The sequence below is a fragment of the Phoenix dactylifera genome, chromosome 12 (genome assembly GCF_051530095.1).
Source record: "Phoenix dactylifera cultivar Ajwa chromosome 12, Ajwa_hap1_PhDact_Kaust_v1.1, whole genome shotgun sequence".
Lineage (NCBI taxonomy): Eukaryota > Viridiplantae > Streptophyta > Magnoliopsida > Arecales > Arecaceae > Phoenix > Phoenix dactylifera.
In genome coordinates, this window is record NC_143201.1 from 28275319 (window position 1) to 28290959 (window position 15641).

The 15641-nt window shown below is 42.3% G+C and overlaps 1 protein-coding gene and 1 long non-coding RNA gene across 10 annotated transcripts in view; both read left to right on the plus strand.

Annotated features, from left to right (window-relative positions):
- Positions 1–6639, plus strand: part of LOC103710274 (K(+) efflux antiporter 6-like) — a 33097-nt gene extending 26458 nt beyond the window's left edge. For 2 of the 9 annotated variants that reach the window (XM_088707941.2, XM_088707944.2), the window contains 5 exons: positions 4701–4889; positions 4976–5053; positions 5641–5685; positions 5950–6047; positions 6231–6639. In XM_088707941.2, the coding sequence (XP_088564067.2) occupies positions 4701–4889; positions 4976–5053; positions 5641–5685; positions 5950–6047; positions 6231–6336 (516 nt within the window). In that variant the 3' untranslated portion in view covers positions 6337–6639. Of the gene's footprint in view, positions 1–3601; positions 3766–4683; positions 4890–4975; positions 5054–5640; positions 5686–5949; positions 6048–6131 lie in introns of all 9 variants that reach the window. The other 7 variants (XM_039130381.3, XM_088707945.2, XR_015971628.2 and 4 more) reach the window with 6 other exon arrangements.
- A 6346-nt stretch (positions 6640–12985) lies between these two features.
- On the plus strand, positions 12986–13649 carry LOC149751581 (uncharacterized). Its single transcript, XR_016398016.1, has 2 exons — positions 12986–13154; positions 13243–13649. It is a non-coding gene; the product is annotated as an uncharacterized LOC149751581 (long non-coding RNA).
- The last annotated feature ends 1992 nt before the right edge of the window (positions 13650–15641 follow it).

A 15641-nucleotide genomic window follows, 5' to 3' on the forward strand; every position in this document is an offset into this window, starting at 1 on the left:
ATTAATGACTTCATGAAAATTAATAATTCTTTAAAATTCGTTTTCAAACTTCATTCTAGTGATTAATATATTCTAGTATTTCTGATTATCTTATACAGCTTCTACAAATCTATAATGTATGAAGTACTGTATTGTAAACTTCTCTGTCTAGGATACTTGGCAATATTACTTTGAAAAGACTGTATTTTGATGTCCGTGTGTCGTTGTCTAGAATGTTACTTTCGTTTTTTTTGTACTTCCAAAATGCATCAATTTTGTGTTATCACATCCAACTTATTGTGCAACATAATTAGCAAATTAGCAGGGCAAAAGCAAATGGCTTTGCTTACTTTTCACTATTCAAGGGAAGAAAAATAAAAGAAAAAAAAATTGGCAACAATGTAACATATTATCAAACTATCGATTCTTCAGTTAAAAGCTATAGTCATCATAAGTTAACATTTACAAAAAAAAAATCCAATAGAAAAAGACGAGATTTTTAGAAGTCAAAAAAGAATCCAAGCAAAAACAAAGAAAATAAGATGGTATCTTCTTAATGCTTGCATTGAAAAAATTTGGGGGCTTAAGATTTCATAAGCGTAGCCTGCGAGGCCACCTTATTTACTTATCTATAACATTATGCATAAGGAAAGGTGAATAGTGAACATGTACAGTTGGGATTACTGATGTTACACTTGCATAAAAGTTTCTGTGCAAACATCTATGAAATAACATTATCCTTTATTCAAGGCCCAACATTAGGTGAATGTTAGAACGATCTTGCTAGGAAAACTAGGATAGGAAATTGGAAGGCAAAAGGAAAAAAAGACAAAGCATAGGGTTTTGCCTGTTCAGAAAGGAATGTATCTAGGAGGGAGAGGGGGTGGGGAGCAAGGTTTGTTGTATTGGTGTATATACTGTACATAGCATACCATAGTGGTACTGAACCAAAACTCAGTGTGGGGAGCATACTGAGTCTCAATATGCCAAACTGACTGACCCCCATACTGGGTGCATTGACATTATACCAGCATATTATTAGTATGGGGTACAATACCGAGATTGCGAACCTTGGGGTAGAAAAGAGAGAGAGAGAAGCAAGAGTTTGGACCCAATTGTCAATTGTAGTTTAGGTGACAGTGGTGAAGATTTTGATGGCTGCAAGCTTTGTTGGCAAAGGTGTGGTGTGGAAGGAGCAAAGGTGTGGCGTGGAAGGACAAAGGGCAGGAAAGGAGGCAGAGGAGGAGAGTGTAGAATCTTTTTTCCAACAACACTTATGTGTGCACTGGGGGAGGGGGTGGAGTATTAGGGGAGGTGAATTTGGATGAGTAGGTTGGGAAATTTTTTTTCTTCTTCTTCTTTTTTTCTTTTTTTGGGGAGTTTTGTGGAGTCTTTTGGTTTTTTTTTTTTTGGTTGGGGGGGGGGGGGGGGGGGGGGGGGGGGAAGGGGGGAGGAGGGGTGTTGGTGTGGAGGTGAGAATTTCTACAGTGATGAAAATTGAAGTGAAGAGTTGGCGACAACCTCCTACGATGGATATGGTTGTTTAGGTTGCAACAATAATGTGGTCAGAAATGTATGGGTAACAATCATTGGAAAAGTTGTGGATGAGTAGAAGGTTGAGATGATTGTGATGCCAAAGTTATGGAGGCGACGGGGAGGGCATATGGCACCTTTAAGTTGGTGTTCCAATTGGAATGTGGGAAGGAGATGAATTCTGTAGGAATAGATGGTTCTGTCAGATACTGATATTGGAGGGAGCCAAGGATGAGGCTGGCAACAAGAAAAAATTTCCTCTTAGACGTATATTGGATGCAGGTAGGGTAATGTGAATAGCAGGGAGTAGGAAGATGTAGGTGGAGAGTAAGCAATGAAGAAAGATGGGTACCTGAATTGAAAGACATGATGGATAAATTAAGGTGTCTGTACATGTATGGAAGTTTAGGATGTAGTGAGAGCAATGTGAAATAGCAATGCCACTTAAAAAGTTTAAAGTGGGGAACTGGCTATCGGGACAATGGGGTATTAAGGAGGCAACAAGAAGGGCATGTGGCCATACCCGTCGGTGACCAATACGATACGACATAGTGAACCGGTCATCTAACCGGCACACCATTTTCTTTTTTATTTTTTTATTTTTTTTGTTTTTAGTTACTATTTTAATAAATGTGGTTGTTTAAACTCAAGATTTTGATATTGAAATACAATTAATGCAGCCACTTGTGAACCATTGGCTACTATCTTATTTAGTGTTTGTTTAATTACTCTTTTACCGGCAAATACAATTTAGGCATTAGGTTTGGCAACAATGGCATCTCCCGACATACCAAAATTGGCTGTTACTCCATCAATTGTAGGAGATGTAAGGATTGATGCATAGAATAACTTTTTATTTGAATGCTGATTATATGAAGCAGAAGATATTTTAGCCATTTGCATCAAACTCAAACTTTTTGCATGTGCGCTCCTCTAGAAGCTCACACGATAATGATAGGTAGAGATTGATTAGTAGTATAATCAATCAAATGGGTGATTTTCTCACCTATTACGGATCCCATGCTGCCTCCTAAGAACTGAAAATCCATAACTCCAATTGCTATGGGAACACTATTTAATTGATCTATGCCTGTTTGAATAGCTTCAGTTAAGCTTGTCTTTCTTTGATAAGAATTAGTATGATCTCTATGGGGTTACTCCTCTAAATGAAATTTAATGGGTCCATAGAGACCATATCTTCATCCATAGGATCCCAAGTTCTTGGATCAATCAAAAGTTTGATTTTATCTGAACTATTCATTTTCAAATGATATCCACAGTGTTCACAAATATGCCTTTCAGACCTATATATAATTGAATGCATGAGTGCATATAGTTGAATATACCTACAATATAACAAATGGACTTAAAGTACAAAATATGTACAGGCTTCAAGGATTTTGTGGAGTGTCTGTCTATTGCAGATGCTGGGATCGTGATCAGAGTCCAGACCTAGGATATTACTCCAACTTTTTAGGCAATCTACCACATATCCCTGCATCCCCCTAATCTGCGCTTGCTGGTTAGTCACCTTGATATTGATCCTCTATCTGATATGGAATAGGCCATCCAAATTTCGCAATAGAGCAAAATCTGTCCTATAAGCTGTCTGGGGCTGTGGAAGGTAGTAGCCACTCAAATATGATGCCTCAAATGAAGAATATTCATGCAGGTCATAGCCTGGCTATGTGAAACACAATTTGGATATCGATACATCTAGGGACCCTACTTCATGTAAGGTCATTTGCAGTAGTAGGGCCATGTCTTGAATGATCTCGAGGAGTACATCTTCTATATGCAATTGTATTCTTGCGAGTTCTACCAAATCATGCACTTTGCCTGTGTGGCATGATTGAACCACTTCTTATTGGTGAATTGAATACCACGAGGTTGTCATATTCATGCATGCCATGTTTGTTGCCACCTTTCTGGCCATCAAATGCATCATCGCTCGAGCTATCATTTTCATCATCATTGGGCAACCAATCATTTGAGAGCTTGTTGGTCTCGGAATCAAAATGTGCAGACTCCTCATGCCCTCCCTACAGTGGAATTGTAATACCCTTTCTTTCTCTGATTTGAGGAGCAGCTTACACTAGATGCCTCTACTTGGCTTTGTTGGGTGGCTCAACTGGACCACTACCTTGAGTGCCTCTACCTGCCTGACTATAGGATTGGAGGTTCAGCCTTAGCATCCTCGGGACTTGAACTAAGAGATCTGTCCCATTTGTGAAATTCAACTATCTGTGAAAGGTAATATTTCTATGTTTGCAGGTTAATTGAGAAAAAAATATTGCATGCACCATATCAATCCTGTAGCATGGTGTATCATGTTTTCAATGTGTTGCTGATATCTACGCCTGCTAGACATTGGAAGGAAGTTTTCAAAAGGGTGGGTTTGCTTCTTTTTTTTTTTGTTGTTGTATTAGGTAGTCTAGAAAGGGATAAAAATTGGAAATATTTAGATATGGCTTGACCAAGAAATATAAAATAGAATGTCGATGCACAAGCACATGCATAAAAGGCATTTTCTGGGGCACATTATTTTGCACCTTACTTTGTGTGTCAGTTCTGTGCTGACAAATAATGGTCACATCACCCTGAAGTTTGGCTGCCACGTCTGGTTTTATCATGGTAGTGTTGTATCATGACTACATTTCTCAGATAATAGTGAAAACATAGTTGTCATACATCTGCCTGAGCTTGATAAAGCATAAAAGGATCAAATATCTTCTGCTAAAGAACCTCTCCACATGTTGATGGCATGGTAAGAAGGGAGAACTTGTGGATTACTTGTCGACTTCTTTGCCAACTGTAAATAGGTTTAAGTGATGCACCACTGGCTCCATGTTCCTATGATGCTGTCCTTGTTTGGTTAAAAAGCAGACATCTTTGATCACAATTTTGACTTCTCATGACTGCTGGACTTTATTGGTTAAGTATACACATTAGCCTCTTTTATGTTGTAGAGCAAATGCAATAAAAAAAAATGATGTGCTGCAATTTGACTCTTTCAGGGCTATTAAGAATAGTTCATTACTAAAGCTCATTTTATATGATGTTTTCATTTGCTTTTTTCTCATTACATTTGTTTCTTAACATATCTTATTTATATTAATGAAGCAAAAGACCTTCATATATAATAATTCATTATATGTTCTCTTATTTCAGGTTTGTTCTTTCTGCAGATCGAACCCATTCGTAACTTCTTTGCTGCTCTTTTTCTTGCTAGCATTGGAATGCTTATTCATGTCCATTTCCTCTGGAACCATGTGGATATTTTATTGGCAGCTGTAATTTTGGTGATCATTATAAAGACCATAGTGGTTACAGCGGTTGTCAGGGGATTTGGCTACAGTAACAAGATATCAGTTCTTGTAAGACTGCCTGTCCTGGTTGTTATATTTACACTATGACTTGTTCAATATTTATTTTTAACCTTATCTCACTGTCACTTTTGTAGGTTGGCATGTCTCTGGCACAGATAGGAGAATTTTCTTTTGTTCTTCTAAGTCGTGCTTCAAATCTTCATCTAGTTGAGGTTATTACATCAATTTTTAATTCTTTCTTAGTAAAGCTAATGTGTCTGTACCTATATTACTGTAAAAGAGACTAGACTATACTGTGATTCACCAATGCTGCCACTCATTACAAGGAATGTTATCTGGACAGTCCATGCAGAATAAATGAATCAACACATTCCCCAGTCCCCACATTTCCTAATCAGTTATGGCCCCCTTTTGCTATGGGGCTTAGAGCCCAGCACTCTCTTATGGGTCCCACTGATCAAGCTTCAAGCATTCACGTGTTGTGGCAAATTAGTATAATGGAGCTAGTTGCTGCAATATGTTATGCCGGTCGATTGAGTCCATTCAACTTCATGAACTTGTTTATATTCTGCAATAATTTCTCTGTTGAATCTTGTATGATATTCATGGATCAGATACAGAATAGTGCTTGTTTTCTGGTAAAATTAGTGCTTATGTTTCTAGTGTCTTGTTCAACTGGTCCATGTATATATGAAATTGATTGATTTTTACGGGGTAAACTGCAACTGCTGCTAATCTCATGGCTCAAGTGTCTTGTTCAACTAGACCATCTAACCAGAAGTTTGATTGCTTTTCACAGGGTAAACTATACCTGTTACTGCTGGGGACAACTGCTCTTAGTTTGGTAACGCTTGTTGCCCTTTATTTAACCTATTTGAAACATGTTACATGGTTAAACTTTGAGTAGGTGTAGTGACTACTGCTAGTAGCATGTTTGATGGTCTAGTGAAGGCTTTCTTCTTCTTCTTCTTCTTTTTTTTTTAACCATCACTTGAGACTGTTCATCTTGTATGAGGTGAATATGTCTGAAGTAGAACAACTATCTTCTTCTTTTTTGACACAGGATATTTCAGATCCTCGTGTTCTTCACTATGAGATAATTTTGCAGGTAACCACTCCATTGCTGTTCAAATTAATCCCTGCAGTCATCCATCTTGGTGTTCTGATGCGATGGTTCTCACCTGACAGCAGTCAAATGGAGGTAATGTTTCATGTTCTTGAAATCACTAGTTGTGGTGCATGCTTATGCAAATTGATCGTGCGTAGTGTATTAATTAGTTATATTTCCAGATGGCATATAAAGGTGAGCTCCTTCGTGCAGAGAGTGCTAATAAACGCGTTAACATGATGGTCCAAGGCTCTCATGATTCATGAAAATGAAAATTTCAGGAAGTACATGATGCGAATTAGAAATAGCAGATACAGCTACAAGCTTCTTGTTACTTACACGATTCAGGCAACCAAAGGAGATCTGACTGAAACCATGTTTTGTTAAAAAAAGTTTTAAAAGGGAAAAAGAATTACATTTTGTCTTTGTTCCATGATCCAGACAAGCAGGAGTTGCTGAAAGGGGGAATTAGAGGCCAAGGAAAAGATTGATTCCATGGAATTTTGGCACATGATTTCTTTGAAGCTTGGTCCTTGATCACGTTGCATTGCTTCAACTCACATGCAGATTTTGTGTGAAGTACTTTGTGATGTATCTTGATTGATTGACTGTTCGAACTTGGAATTCCCATTGTAGTCTCTGAACAAATTGTAGAATGTCAATTGATCAAGGTTATTTGTGGGTGGCTCATTCATCTGGCTTTGCTGATCATGCTTTCCATAAAATCAGTTACTTCAGCAACTTGTGGAGGTTCTCTCTGTTCTCTTGATTGGTAGCAGCTGGTGAAACAGCATCCTTGAAGAGCCCCGTGAACCAGTCTTTCAGATCGGGTGCAATCACCTGAAGAAGTTGCGAATTTTTCTTTCGACTATTAGCATATTTTTTTGGCACCTCCTTCGCCTTTGGCAGTGACAATAAATCCAGGGAAAGTTTTAAAATGATGAGACCTTGGAATGCTTGTGAGGCAAGTTTTTATCAGCTTTCGTTCACCTCTTGGCATTTCTATTTTGGCCACAACTTCAGCCTTTGACAGTGATACTTAACCCGGGGATGCCTCGACCTTGGAATGGTCGTGGGACAGGTATTATTGGGAATTTGTATGGTACATCAACATAACCGAGGAGCTACCAGAATTTAGTTGATGACGAGGCTGTTCATATTTTTCTTGCTTTCGAGTCCAGCTCCTTTCAATTTCAATGAGTTGTAATCAGGAGATTCATGACTCTGGGAGGTTAGGAGTTGAGCGTTGTGACACCCTCTGGAAAAAGATCATGGCGATGCAGGTGACTCAACACCGCCAGCCTCCTGCCTCCGGCCACTGGCATGTGTATTTGTGAATCCTTATTTCTTCTATACAAGATTCGGTGGGAGGATTATCTACTTCTCTACCAGAGAATATAGCTGAATACATCCAGATAGATGGTTTTTGAATAATTGAATGCGTAGTAGCGTAGGTGTATTACATCAAGGATTTTTTGCTTAATGCTTGAACCAGATGCTATAAAAGAGACATCCATTTGGAGACCTCGTGATTATTTGGAGGAAAGTGGTTTGCACGGATATTTTTTTGTTAGGTAAGGAGACCTCGTGATTATCTAATGATAAAGTGCTACCTCTGTATTCTCATTGAATGACTTATTGTTATCGTGCTTATGGTTACATCATCCCTGTGATAATTTTAACGTCAGCTTTTCTTTCAGAATGTACTTGTTTTGCCACCAAACGTGGTAATATGTTCTCATCGCCTCTTAGTGTGGGTAGTTCAAACGCTAACTAGCGGCTACGTTGCAGACTCCATCCTCGAACATCACATCGGAAAGAAGAGAGAACATCAGGGAGGGCGCCGGAGATTGATGATTATATTTCCAGAATGGTATGGGCGTATCAATATGTTGATTTCTCCATGCAATTATAGGTGGTCCCTTGCGACGTTGGAGACGTGGATTTGGAATCCACAAGGTTGGTAGTATCGACCATTATGGCTAGATCCGTGCGCGGACACCTCATCTTGACAGTTGACAGGTACATTTCATAAAGGACAGTGGTTGGCATGTCCGAATCCTTCAAATCTTATTAAATTAATTTGGTATAGAATTATCTATGTTTTAAATGAGATAACGGAAGAAACACGGAAGTGTCTTGGTTTGTCCGTTAGAGGTCAATCAAAATTAGTGGTCCCAAGGTTACGCATGCCCAACGATTCAGTGGACATGGGAGCCCACGCTAAAAACTGTGTTGATCGCCCCCCCCCCCCCCCAAAAAAAAAAAAGCCCTCATCTTCTTTTTTTTTTTAAATTTCCCCCGCCCTCATCTTTTTTTTTAATTATTTTTCTAAAATTTTATACAATGATAGCTCACATCATCCACGTATGAGTACATTTAATTTTATACAATGGTAGCTCACACCATCCATGTATGAGTACATCCATAAGAATCAGAAAGAAGAAGTCAACTCGACTTAGGGGAAAGCAAATTTAGAACTTTTCCAACAGAACTCTTCTGAATAGTGCGCAGCAAAAGAGGCAACCCAGTCGGCAGCACTATTTATCTTTCGATAAACATGAGTGGCCCGGAACTCTCTCCTTCATATCTTTTATCCTCTCTGCCGATGATAAGTCAAAACATTCAAATAAGTAGGATGCGATGGTCTGCTTGTCACTTAACCAAATTCATTTCATATTTCTTTACCCCTGGAGAGCGATCTCAAGATAGCAGGGGTAGTGCTACTCGATTTGGATTCTTGCAAACCTACAGCATAACGACCAACAAAATCCTTGACCAACATTCTCCTGGCAAGGTCTCCAAGACCACGCATGTTCCAGCATATCAGCGACATAAGAAAAATTAAGCAGCCATCAACATATAAGAACACCAGATGAGACACAGGAAGGTGTTCTGCATCAACACAGGAAAAGCCAAAGCACAAGAAGAGCCAATCTAATTTTTGTGCATTCAACAGTAGGTGCATACGCGGAATACAAGGGAGACGGAGAGGCACAAATAAAAACCAGGTAATAGAACATTGGACAACAACAGGGGAAGCACAACAGAAGCGATCCTAACAAGCATAGAAGAGAACAAAATCACTCCGGGATTGCCTTGTATCAAAAGAGAGGAGAACATAATTACTCCGGGACTGCCTTGTATCAAACTCATCAAGCTACAGAAGAAGCACTCTCTTTCTCCAGAGATAGTAAGAGTTTTGCAAACCTATCTGACCTCATTTTCAAAAATCAGCACACCACACTTGCGGGCCCAATCCACAATGCATTCAAGAGGGAGAGAGTGGAGAATCAAGCCTCGGTCTTTTGATCCATTTTCTATTTCTACATTAGACTCAGCTGGGGTAGCAGCAATGGCACTCACAATCAGAATCTGACAAAACCATATTCTTTCTCCTAAGCTGACATTAATTTGGAAGTTGCTAGTTTGACGGAGCGAAGAGCCTTCTCTCTCAGCTTCCTTCTAGAACCCAATGATCACCCGAGGGACGGTAAGGCCGTAGAAGAGTCCATGTCTCGTGCAATCTGGCATCAAGTCACCAATATTTTTAGGCTGAACACGAGAAGAAGTATCAGGGATCTTTTCAGCCCAGCCCTAGTTCACATAATCCTGGGTCAGCCTAACTCTCACAACTCACAGGGGAGACAACAGGGCCATTTAGCTCCTCCAAGCGCGTCCGCTATAATGCTCCACGAGGCTGCAGGAAGCGCTGACGACCTTGGGGTTGGGCCTGCAGGCCAGCTCTATAGAAGGGCTCAGCGGATCCAAAGGCCCACTTCCGCTATAATGCTCCACGACCTCGGGGTTGGGCCTGCAGGCCAGCTTTGCAGAAGAGTCCAGCAGATCTACAGGCAGATGGACCAAGGGGGAATGCAGTGGGCCACACAACAAATCACTGTTGCTCGGGCGTGAGAGGAGGACCTCTTGCTCGGGCGAATAGGTCTAGGAGAAGCACTAGGGGTTTGAAAAGAACCCATCATTGCGAGAAAGGCACGATGGTGATTTGAGGTCAAAAACATCAGATCACTGTTGAAGAGGTCGATCAGGGGGGATAACCGTCGAACTGCGAGCGAAGAGGCCCTCACCTCCGATTGTACAGAGACAGGGCAGGACATTAATGGCGTTTGGCTTGGGTTCACCAGCTCCGTGTTAAACTTGCTGAGACATGAGAGCCACCGATAGAAGTGACGATTCCACTCATTCCTTACTGACGATAGAATCCGACGGGCCAGATACAGCCAGTGCCAATCCCCTAGCCCTCTGAAGGTGGTGAGCTCCGCCGAGCCTGAAACAGCAACAAAAACAGTTGAAGATCTCCGGTGATGCAGAGAGATAGGTGCAGGAGGTGTTGGAGAGGTGGAGTCAGTTGCATTCTCTGCGGCATCAGCACTCGCCTCCCTAGGTTTAGGGAGGGGCCCAGGAGATGTTACGTACCGAGAGGAACTGGTTTCGATCTGAGGCCTATCACCGGATAAATCATCCCTTTAGATCAGGTTGTCTCCATAAGAACTAGGTTTTTCCTAATAACCGTATTCTTGCCTTCACCTGGGATGACTAGGGATATCTGGGGTACCCGCAGTGCTGTTTCAGCGCCCAGATTTGCCATTGTTTCTTGGGTGCCCCCACCCCTTGGTTATCTCAAGATGAATTTTGATGGCAGTGTGGCGAAGGATGAGAAGTCAGAAGGGGTTGGATTTGTTATCAGAGACCATTTTGGGAGTTTGATTACAACGGGTGGCCGGGGCACGACAGGTCTCACTGTTGCTGGAGCAGAGCTGTGGGCAGCCTGGGCCGGCATATTCTATGTGAGGTAGGTGCTCGGGGCCGAGCGGGTGCACCTTGAGGGGGACTATTTTATTGTTATAGTTTGGATCCGGGGTGCGGATAAGTACGTAGATAGTTACCTAATTATTTGGGAGACCCACAGGTTGGCTATGGAGATGGATAAGTTTCATGCATTACACATTTTTCGAGAGGCGAACAGAGCAGCAGACTGGGTCGCCTCTTATGTTGCACAACATTCCAGGGAGTTCCGCTTCCTATTTGTATTTTTTGTTTTCTTTTGACTTGGCAGGATGTACTCACGTTAGAGCCATATGAATTGCCGTTTTTATCCCAAAAAAAAAAAAAAAAAGAAAGAAAGAAATTCATGTTATTGGGCTGGGAAAAGGATCTCTACGGATCCCACATGAGTTGAACCAACTCGGCCCAAATTTGACCTCCCGCTGCAGATTCGTCTTCGAACAATGCCAAATTCCAGCTTCTGATGTTAAAAGGTCAGCTAAAACTAATAATTCGGAAGAATCTCAACCGCACGATTTCGACCGTGCGGTCAGTAAGGGACAAGCCCGACGATTGACGAGGAAACCCATCCTTCCGCCTCCCCTCATCACCAATCAAACGGCTAATTTGGCATGGCATTCTCGTAAATTATCTCTTGTAAAGCATACAATAGGTCATTTCACATTAAAGTATATTAAACTAATGGGTAGTTCTAAATACACCCCCCCGATTGCTCAGGACACCCCCCAAAAACCAAAAAAAAAATACCCAAACTAACCTTTAGTGTAATTACCATATTGCCCTTGAAATTTTCTCAGTACACCCCCCTTCCTCCTCCTCCATCTCCTCCTCCGTTTCGTTTTGAAAAGGAAAAAAAAAACCACCCCTCAAACCCCCCTTAAACCCCTCGATCCATTTACATCGTTTAGGCGATCTTTGAAGGAGATTTAAGCCCCATTCGAAGCATGGACAAGCAACTAGTGATTTGGGACGAAGAATCGGCCGCAAAGGTACATGTTCCACCTTGTTTCGAAAGTTTTTTTTTTTCACGGTTCGTGCTCCGTTCGGCACTGGATCGCCGAACAAAAGGCTTCTGTTCGGCTGCATAGTGCCGAACAGAAGCCTTCTGTTCGGCAACGCTCTACCGAACAGAAGGCTTCTGTTCGGCTGCACAGTGCCGAACATAAGGCTTCTGTCCGGCACACTGCAGCCGAACAGAAGGCTTCTGTTCGGCACTCTGCAGCCGAACAGAAGCCTTCTCGTGCCAAATCGCGTGCCGTGCTGAATTTTGTGCCGAACAGATCCTCTGATTCATTAATTCTTGATGATAAATTATTTTATATGTAGGGCTATGCTACAACCGAATCTAGTATAATTGGATCAGAATTTGTACTGGATTACACAAGCGAATTTACAACTTACGAGGTATTATAATATATTGTGCAATTTTGTATTAGTTTAGCGAGCTATTTTTACAACTGTGTACTTACATAAATTGTTTAATGTATAGATCTTCAAGAGTAGAGAGGACTTGTGTAATTGGTGTCGTGAAGCTGGGAGGCGAAATGGTTTTGTTGTTGTAATCAAATCATCCGATGCAGGTACCATTTCTAAGAAACCCAGAATTACGTTAGGTTGTGAGAGGGGTGGGACGTACCGAACCACAAAAGAAAAGCGAATAAAGACTGCCTGTGGGACAAAGAAGTGTGGATGCCCTTTTGCATTAAGAGGAAAGAAATTGGATACTGCCTGTGGGACATGTCGGGACGTGCCGTGCCGAGATGTGCCGATACGGGACATGTCGGGACGTGCCGTGCCGAGATGTGCCGATACGGGATGTGCCGTGCCGAGATGTGCCGACACGGGATGTGCCGTGCCGAGATGTGCCGATACGGGACATGTTCTGCCATTGTTACATATTTTCTATCATTTGATATTATTTGCAGATTTTTCGTACTAGAGCCCAGTCACATACGCCCATTATCTATATTGATGCTATTCCTTCTGCCTTGAGACCATACATCCAGCATATCAAGGATGTAAAAGCTGATGGGAATTGCGGATTTAGGGCAATAGCTGACTTACTGGGATTTGGAGAAGATGACTGGGTGCGTGTTAGGAAGGATTTATTGCAAGAGTTGCAATGTCATTCGGACCACTATCGCACATTATATGGTGTGGAAGGGACGATTGCTGAGATCACTCATGCATTATCATATTATGATGATTGTCCACCATATAACAGATGGATGACTATGCCGGACATGGGTCATCTTATAGCATCCTGCTATAATGTTGTCCTATACCATCTCTCGTTGCAACAATGTCTGACCTTCCTACCTCTCCGTTCTGTGCCAGTACCTCTTCTATCCCGCAAAGATATCGCTATCGGATTCGTAAATGGAAATCATTTTGTTGAGGTACTACGTTCACAACACTTGCGAATATTTAATTTTGCTTATTTATAATTTTGTAGCTATTAATATTTTCTTATTTCTAATTTTGAAGGTGTTCTTGTTGCCGGGACATCCCGTTCCGCCAGTAGCGACCAACTGGCGAAAATATCATCTTCCTTGTGCTACCGGATGGGAAAATTCATATGAAGCACGGATTCAACAGTTCAAAGAGAGCATCTCACCTAATGTTATAATTAGCGAGACAGTAGAGTTAGATTGATTATTTATATATGTACAATTTTTGAAAGTTGTAAATTTTTTGGGGCTCTTAGAGTCATGTACTGTGAAACTCCATCATCAGCTGGGAATACATATGACGACTGTTGTTTCCGTTGAGATTTCAGATGTAAACAGAAACATACTTAAGAGCTGGTGGGAGCAAACAAATCAAACAGGGGAACTAATAGACCTTTCTGATGTACAAGAACTTAACGGTGACAAGCTTGAGCAGATGATTAACACATTTGTTGGAAAAGAGGGCTCTGTGATGTTCTTGGTTAAGAGGTTAATCGGCTGCCCTCTCCTTGCAAGGCCAGGTCTTGCCACTGGCACCCTCTTAGGCTTTGCTGCCTTTTTTGGAGGGGAACTTTGTCCAGGGTCAGCTTTGATTGGAACAACATTTGGAGGTACCTCAGGGGGAGGTGGAGGCAGAACATCAGTCGTATCAGATTCAGGGTCAAACCCCCCACGGGACTCCATCTCCTTAGGGGGAGGTGGAGGCAAGACAGTAGAGTTAGATTGATTGTTTATATATGTACAATTTTTGAAACTCCATCATCAATATAAATCAAAAAATATCTGTCTTCGCATTGTTAGATTGATTGTTATGTGCACTGTTATATTTATGTAAAATAGAACGGGCCAGGCTTTACAAAGATTACACGTAAATGTACCAAAAATATATATTTTTCATTAATATCAAAGGCTTTACAAAGATTACAAAGGCTCCATCATCAATCCCTATGACGCCATCGTCGACGCGTGTACTGCTGTACGTCCGAATGAGAGGGTCCTGGATCCAAATGAGAGGGTGCTGTACTCGGGCCAGGCTCATCACCCAGAAGTACCTGATGCATCTGAGAAATAGCATCATATAGGTGCCCGGCACCTAGTGACGTAGCCTCTGAGGGACCCATCCGTACAATGTCGGTACTGATACCGAGTGCAGCTGCATTACGCCGCCGGTGCATGTCAGCATCATCATGACCTCCCCTAGCTCCAGAATGAGTACTCGAGCGCAGATGAGGAGGCTGAACTGCAACGTGCGTGATACGGAGATACCACTCCATGTATCCCGGTACGCTGTCTGATGGCCGGGTAACTGGGTGGCTCCTGCTCGCCTGGCTCAGCACGTGGTCCTCCCACCGCTCCCAAAGCTGATCCATATAGGAGTAATGTATCCGGTACGAGCCTGCTGTGGAACCTCTGTTGGCTCGCGTAGGGGCTAGTGGCGCTCGAGGGATGGTCTGAATACGACCAAACTGTCTAAGAACCCTTTCTGGATGATAGGGTTCTACGATATCAAGGCACTTGATGGAGCCACTAAAAAATGCGACGGGTATATATGGGCGATCTCCCCGAAGCCGATGATGGGGATCCCAAATAACCTGTAAAACAAAAGGTCCATTTCAGTTTTATACTATATCGCATATTAAATGTACTGACAAACACAAGCAAATGGTAATATGATACGTACCTCATCGATGCTCAAAAGGTCCAATGACTCACGTAGAACCACTAAATGGTCCATCGTGGTACGGGATGGAGTACCGGGCATCCAGCGGTGCACGCGGGGACTGGCATCAGTATACTCGAGCGACGGGTGAGGACTGAGTGCTGGAAAATGCTCATAAATCCATGCCTGCAGAAGCGTCATATAACCACTGATCTGTCTCACTGATGACCTCGACGCAATCCCCAACTGCCGATACAAATATGCTAAGGCAGTTGTACCCCAGGCATATGTGCTCACCCTATCCAGATCCCGCAGTAAACACAGATACGCTATAGGCACCCTGGTCCCACTCTTATCAGCAAAGAGTGTGCAGCCTAACAAAAATAACAAATAGGCTCGTGCTGCACACTCTATCCTCTGCTGCCTGTCTCTATCAGATACAGAGTGAAACTGAGTCCTCAGCCACTCCATCCTCACAGACTGACCGCGCGATGACAGTACCTCCTGACGCGCGTCTCCAGCTGACACCCCCAACAACTCCACAAGTAGCTCCTCAGCATCCCGATCACTCATCCTCTCAGGAGAAACTGATACTGAGGAACCTGCGACAGGAATCCCTAAAATGGCGGATACATCATCCAACGTGATAGTGATCTCGCCAAATGGTATATGGAAGGTGTTCGTCTCGGGCTGCCATCTCTCTACGAAGCCCGAAATCAGAATCTTATCGATGAATCGATAAGAGCACTGTACTAACTCTACGAGGCCCGACTGCC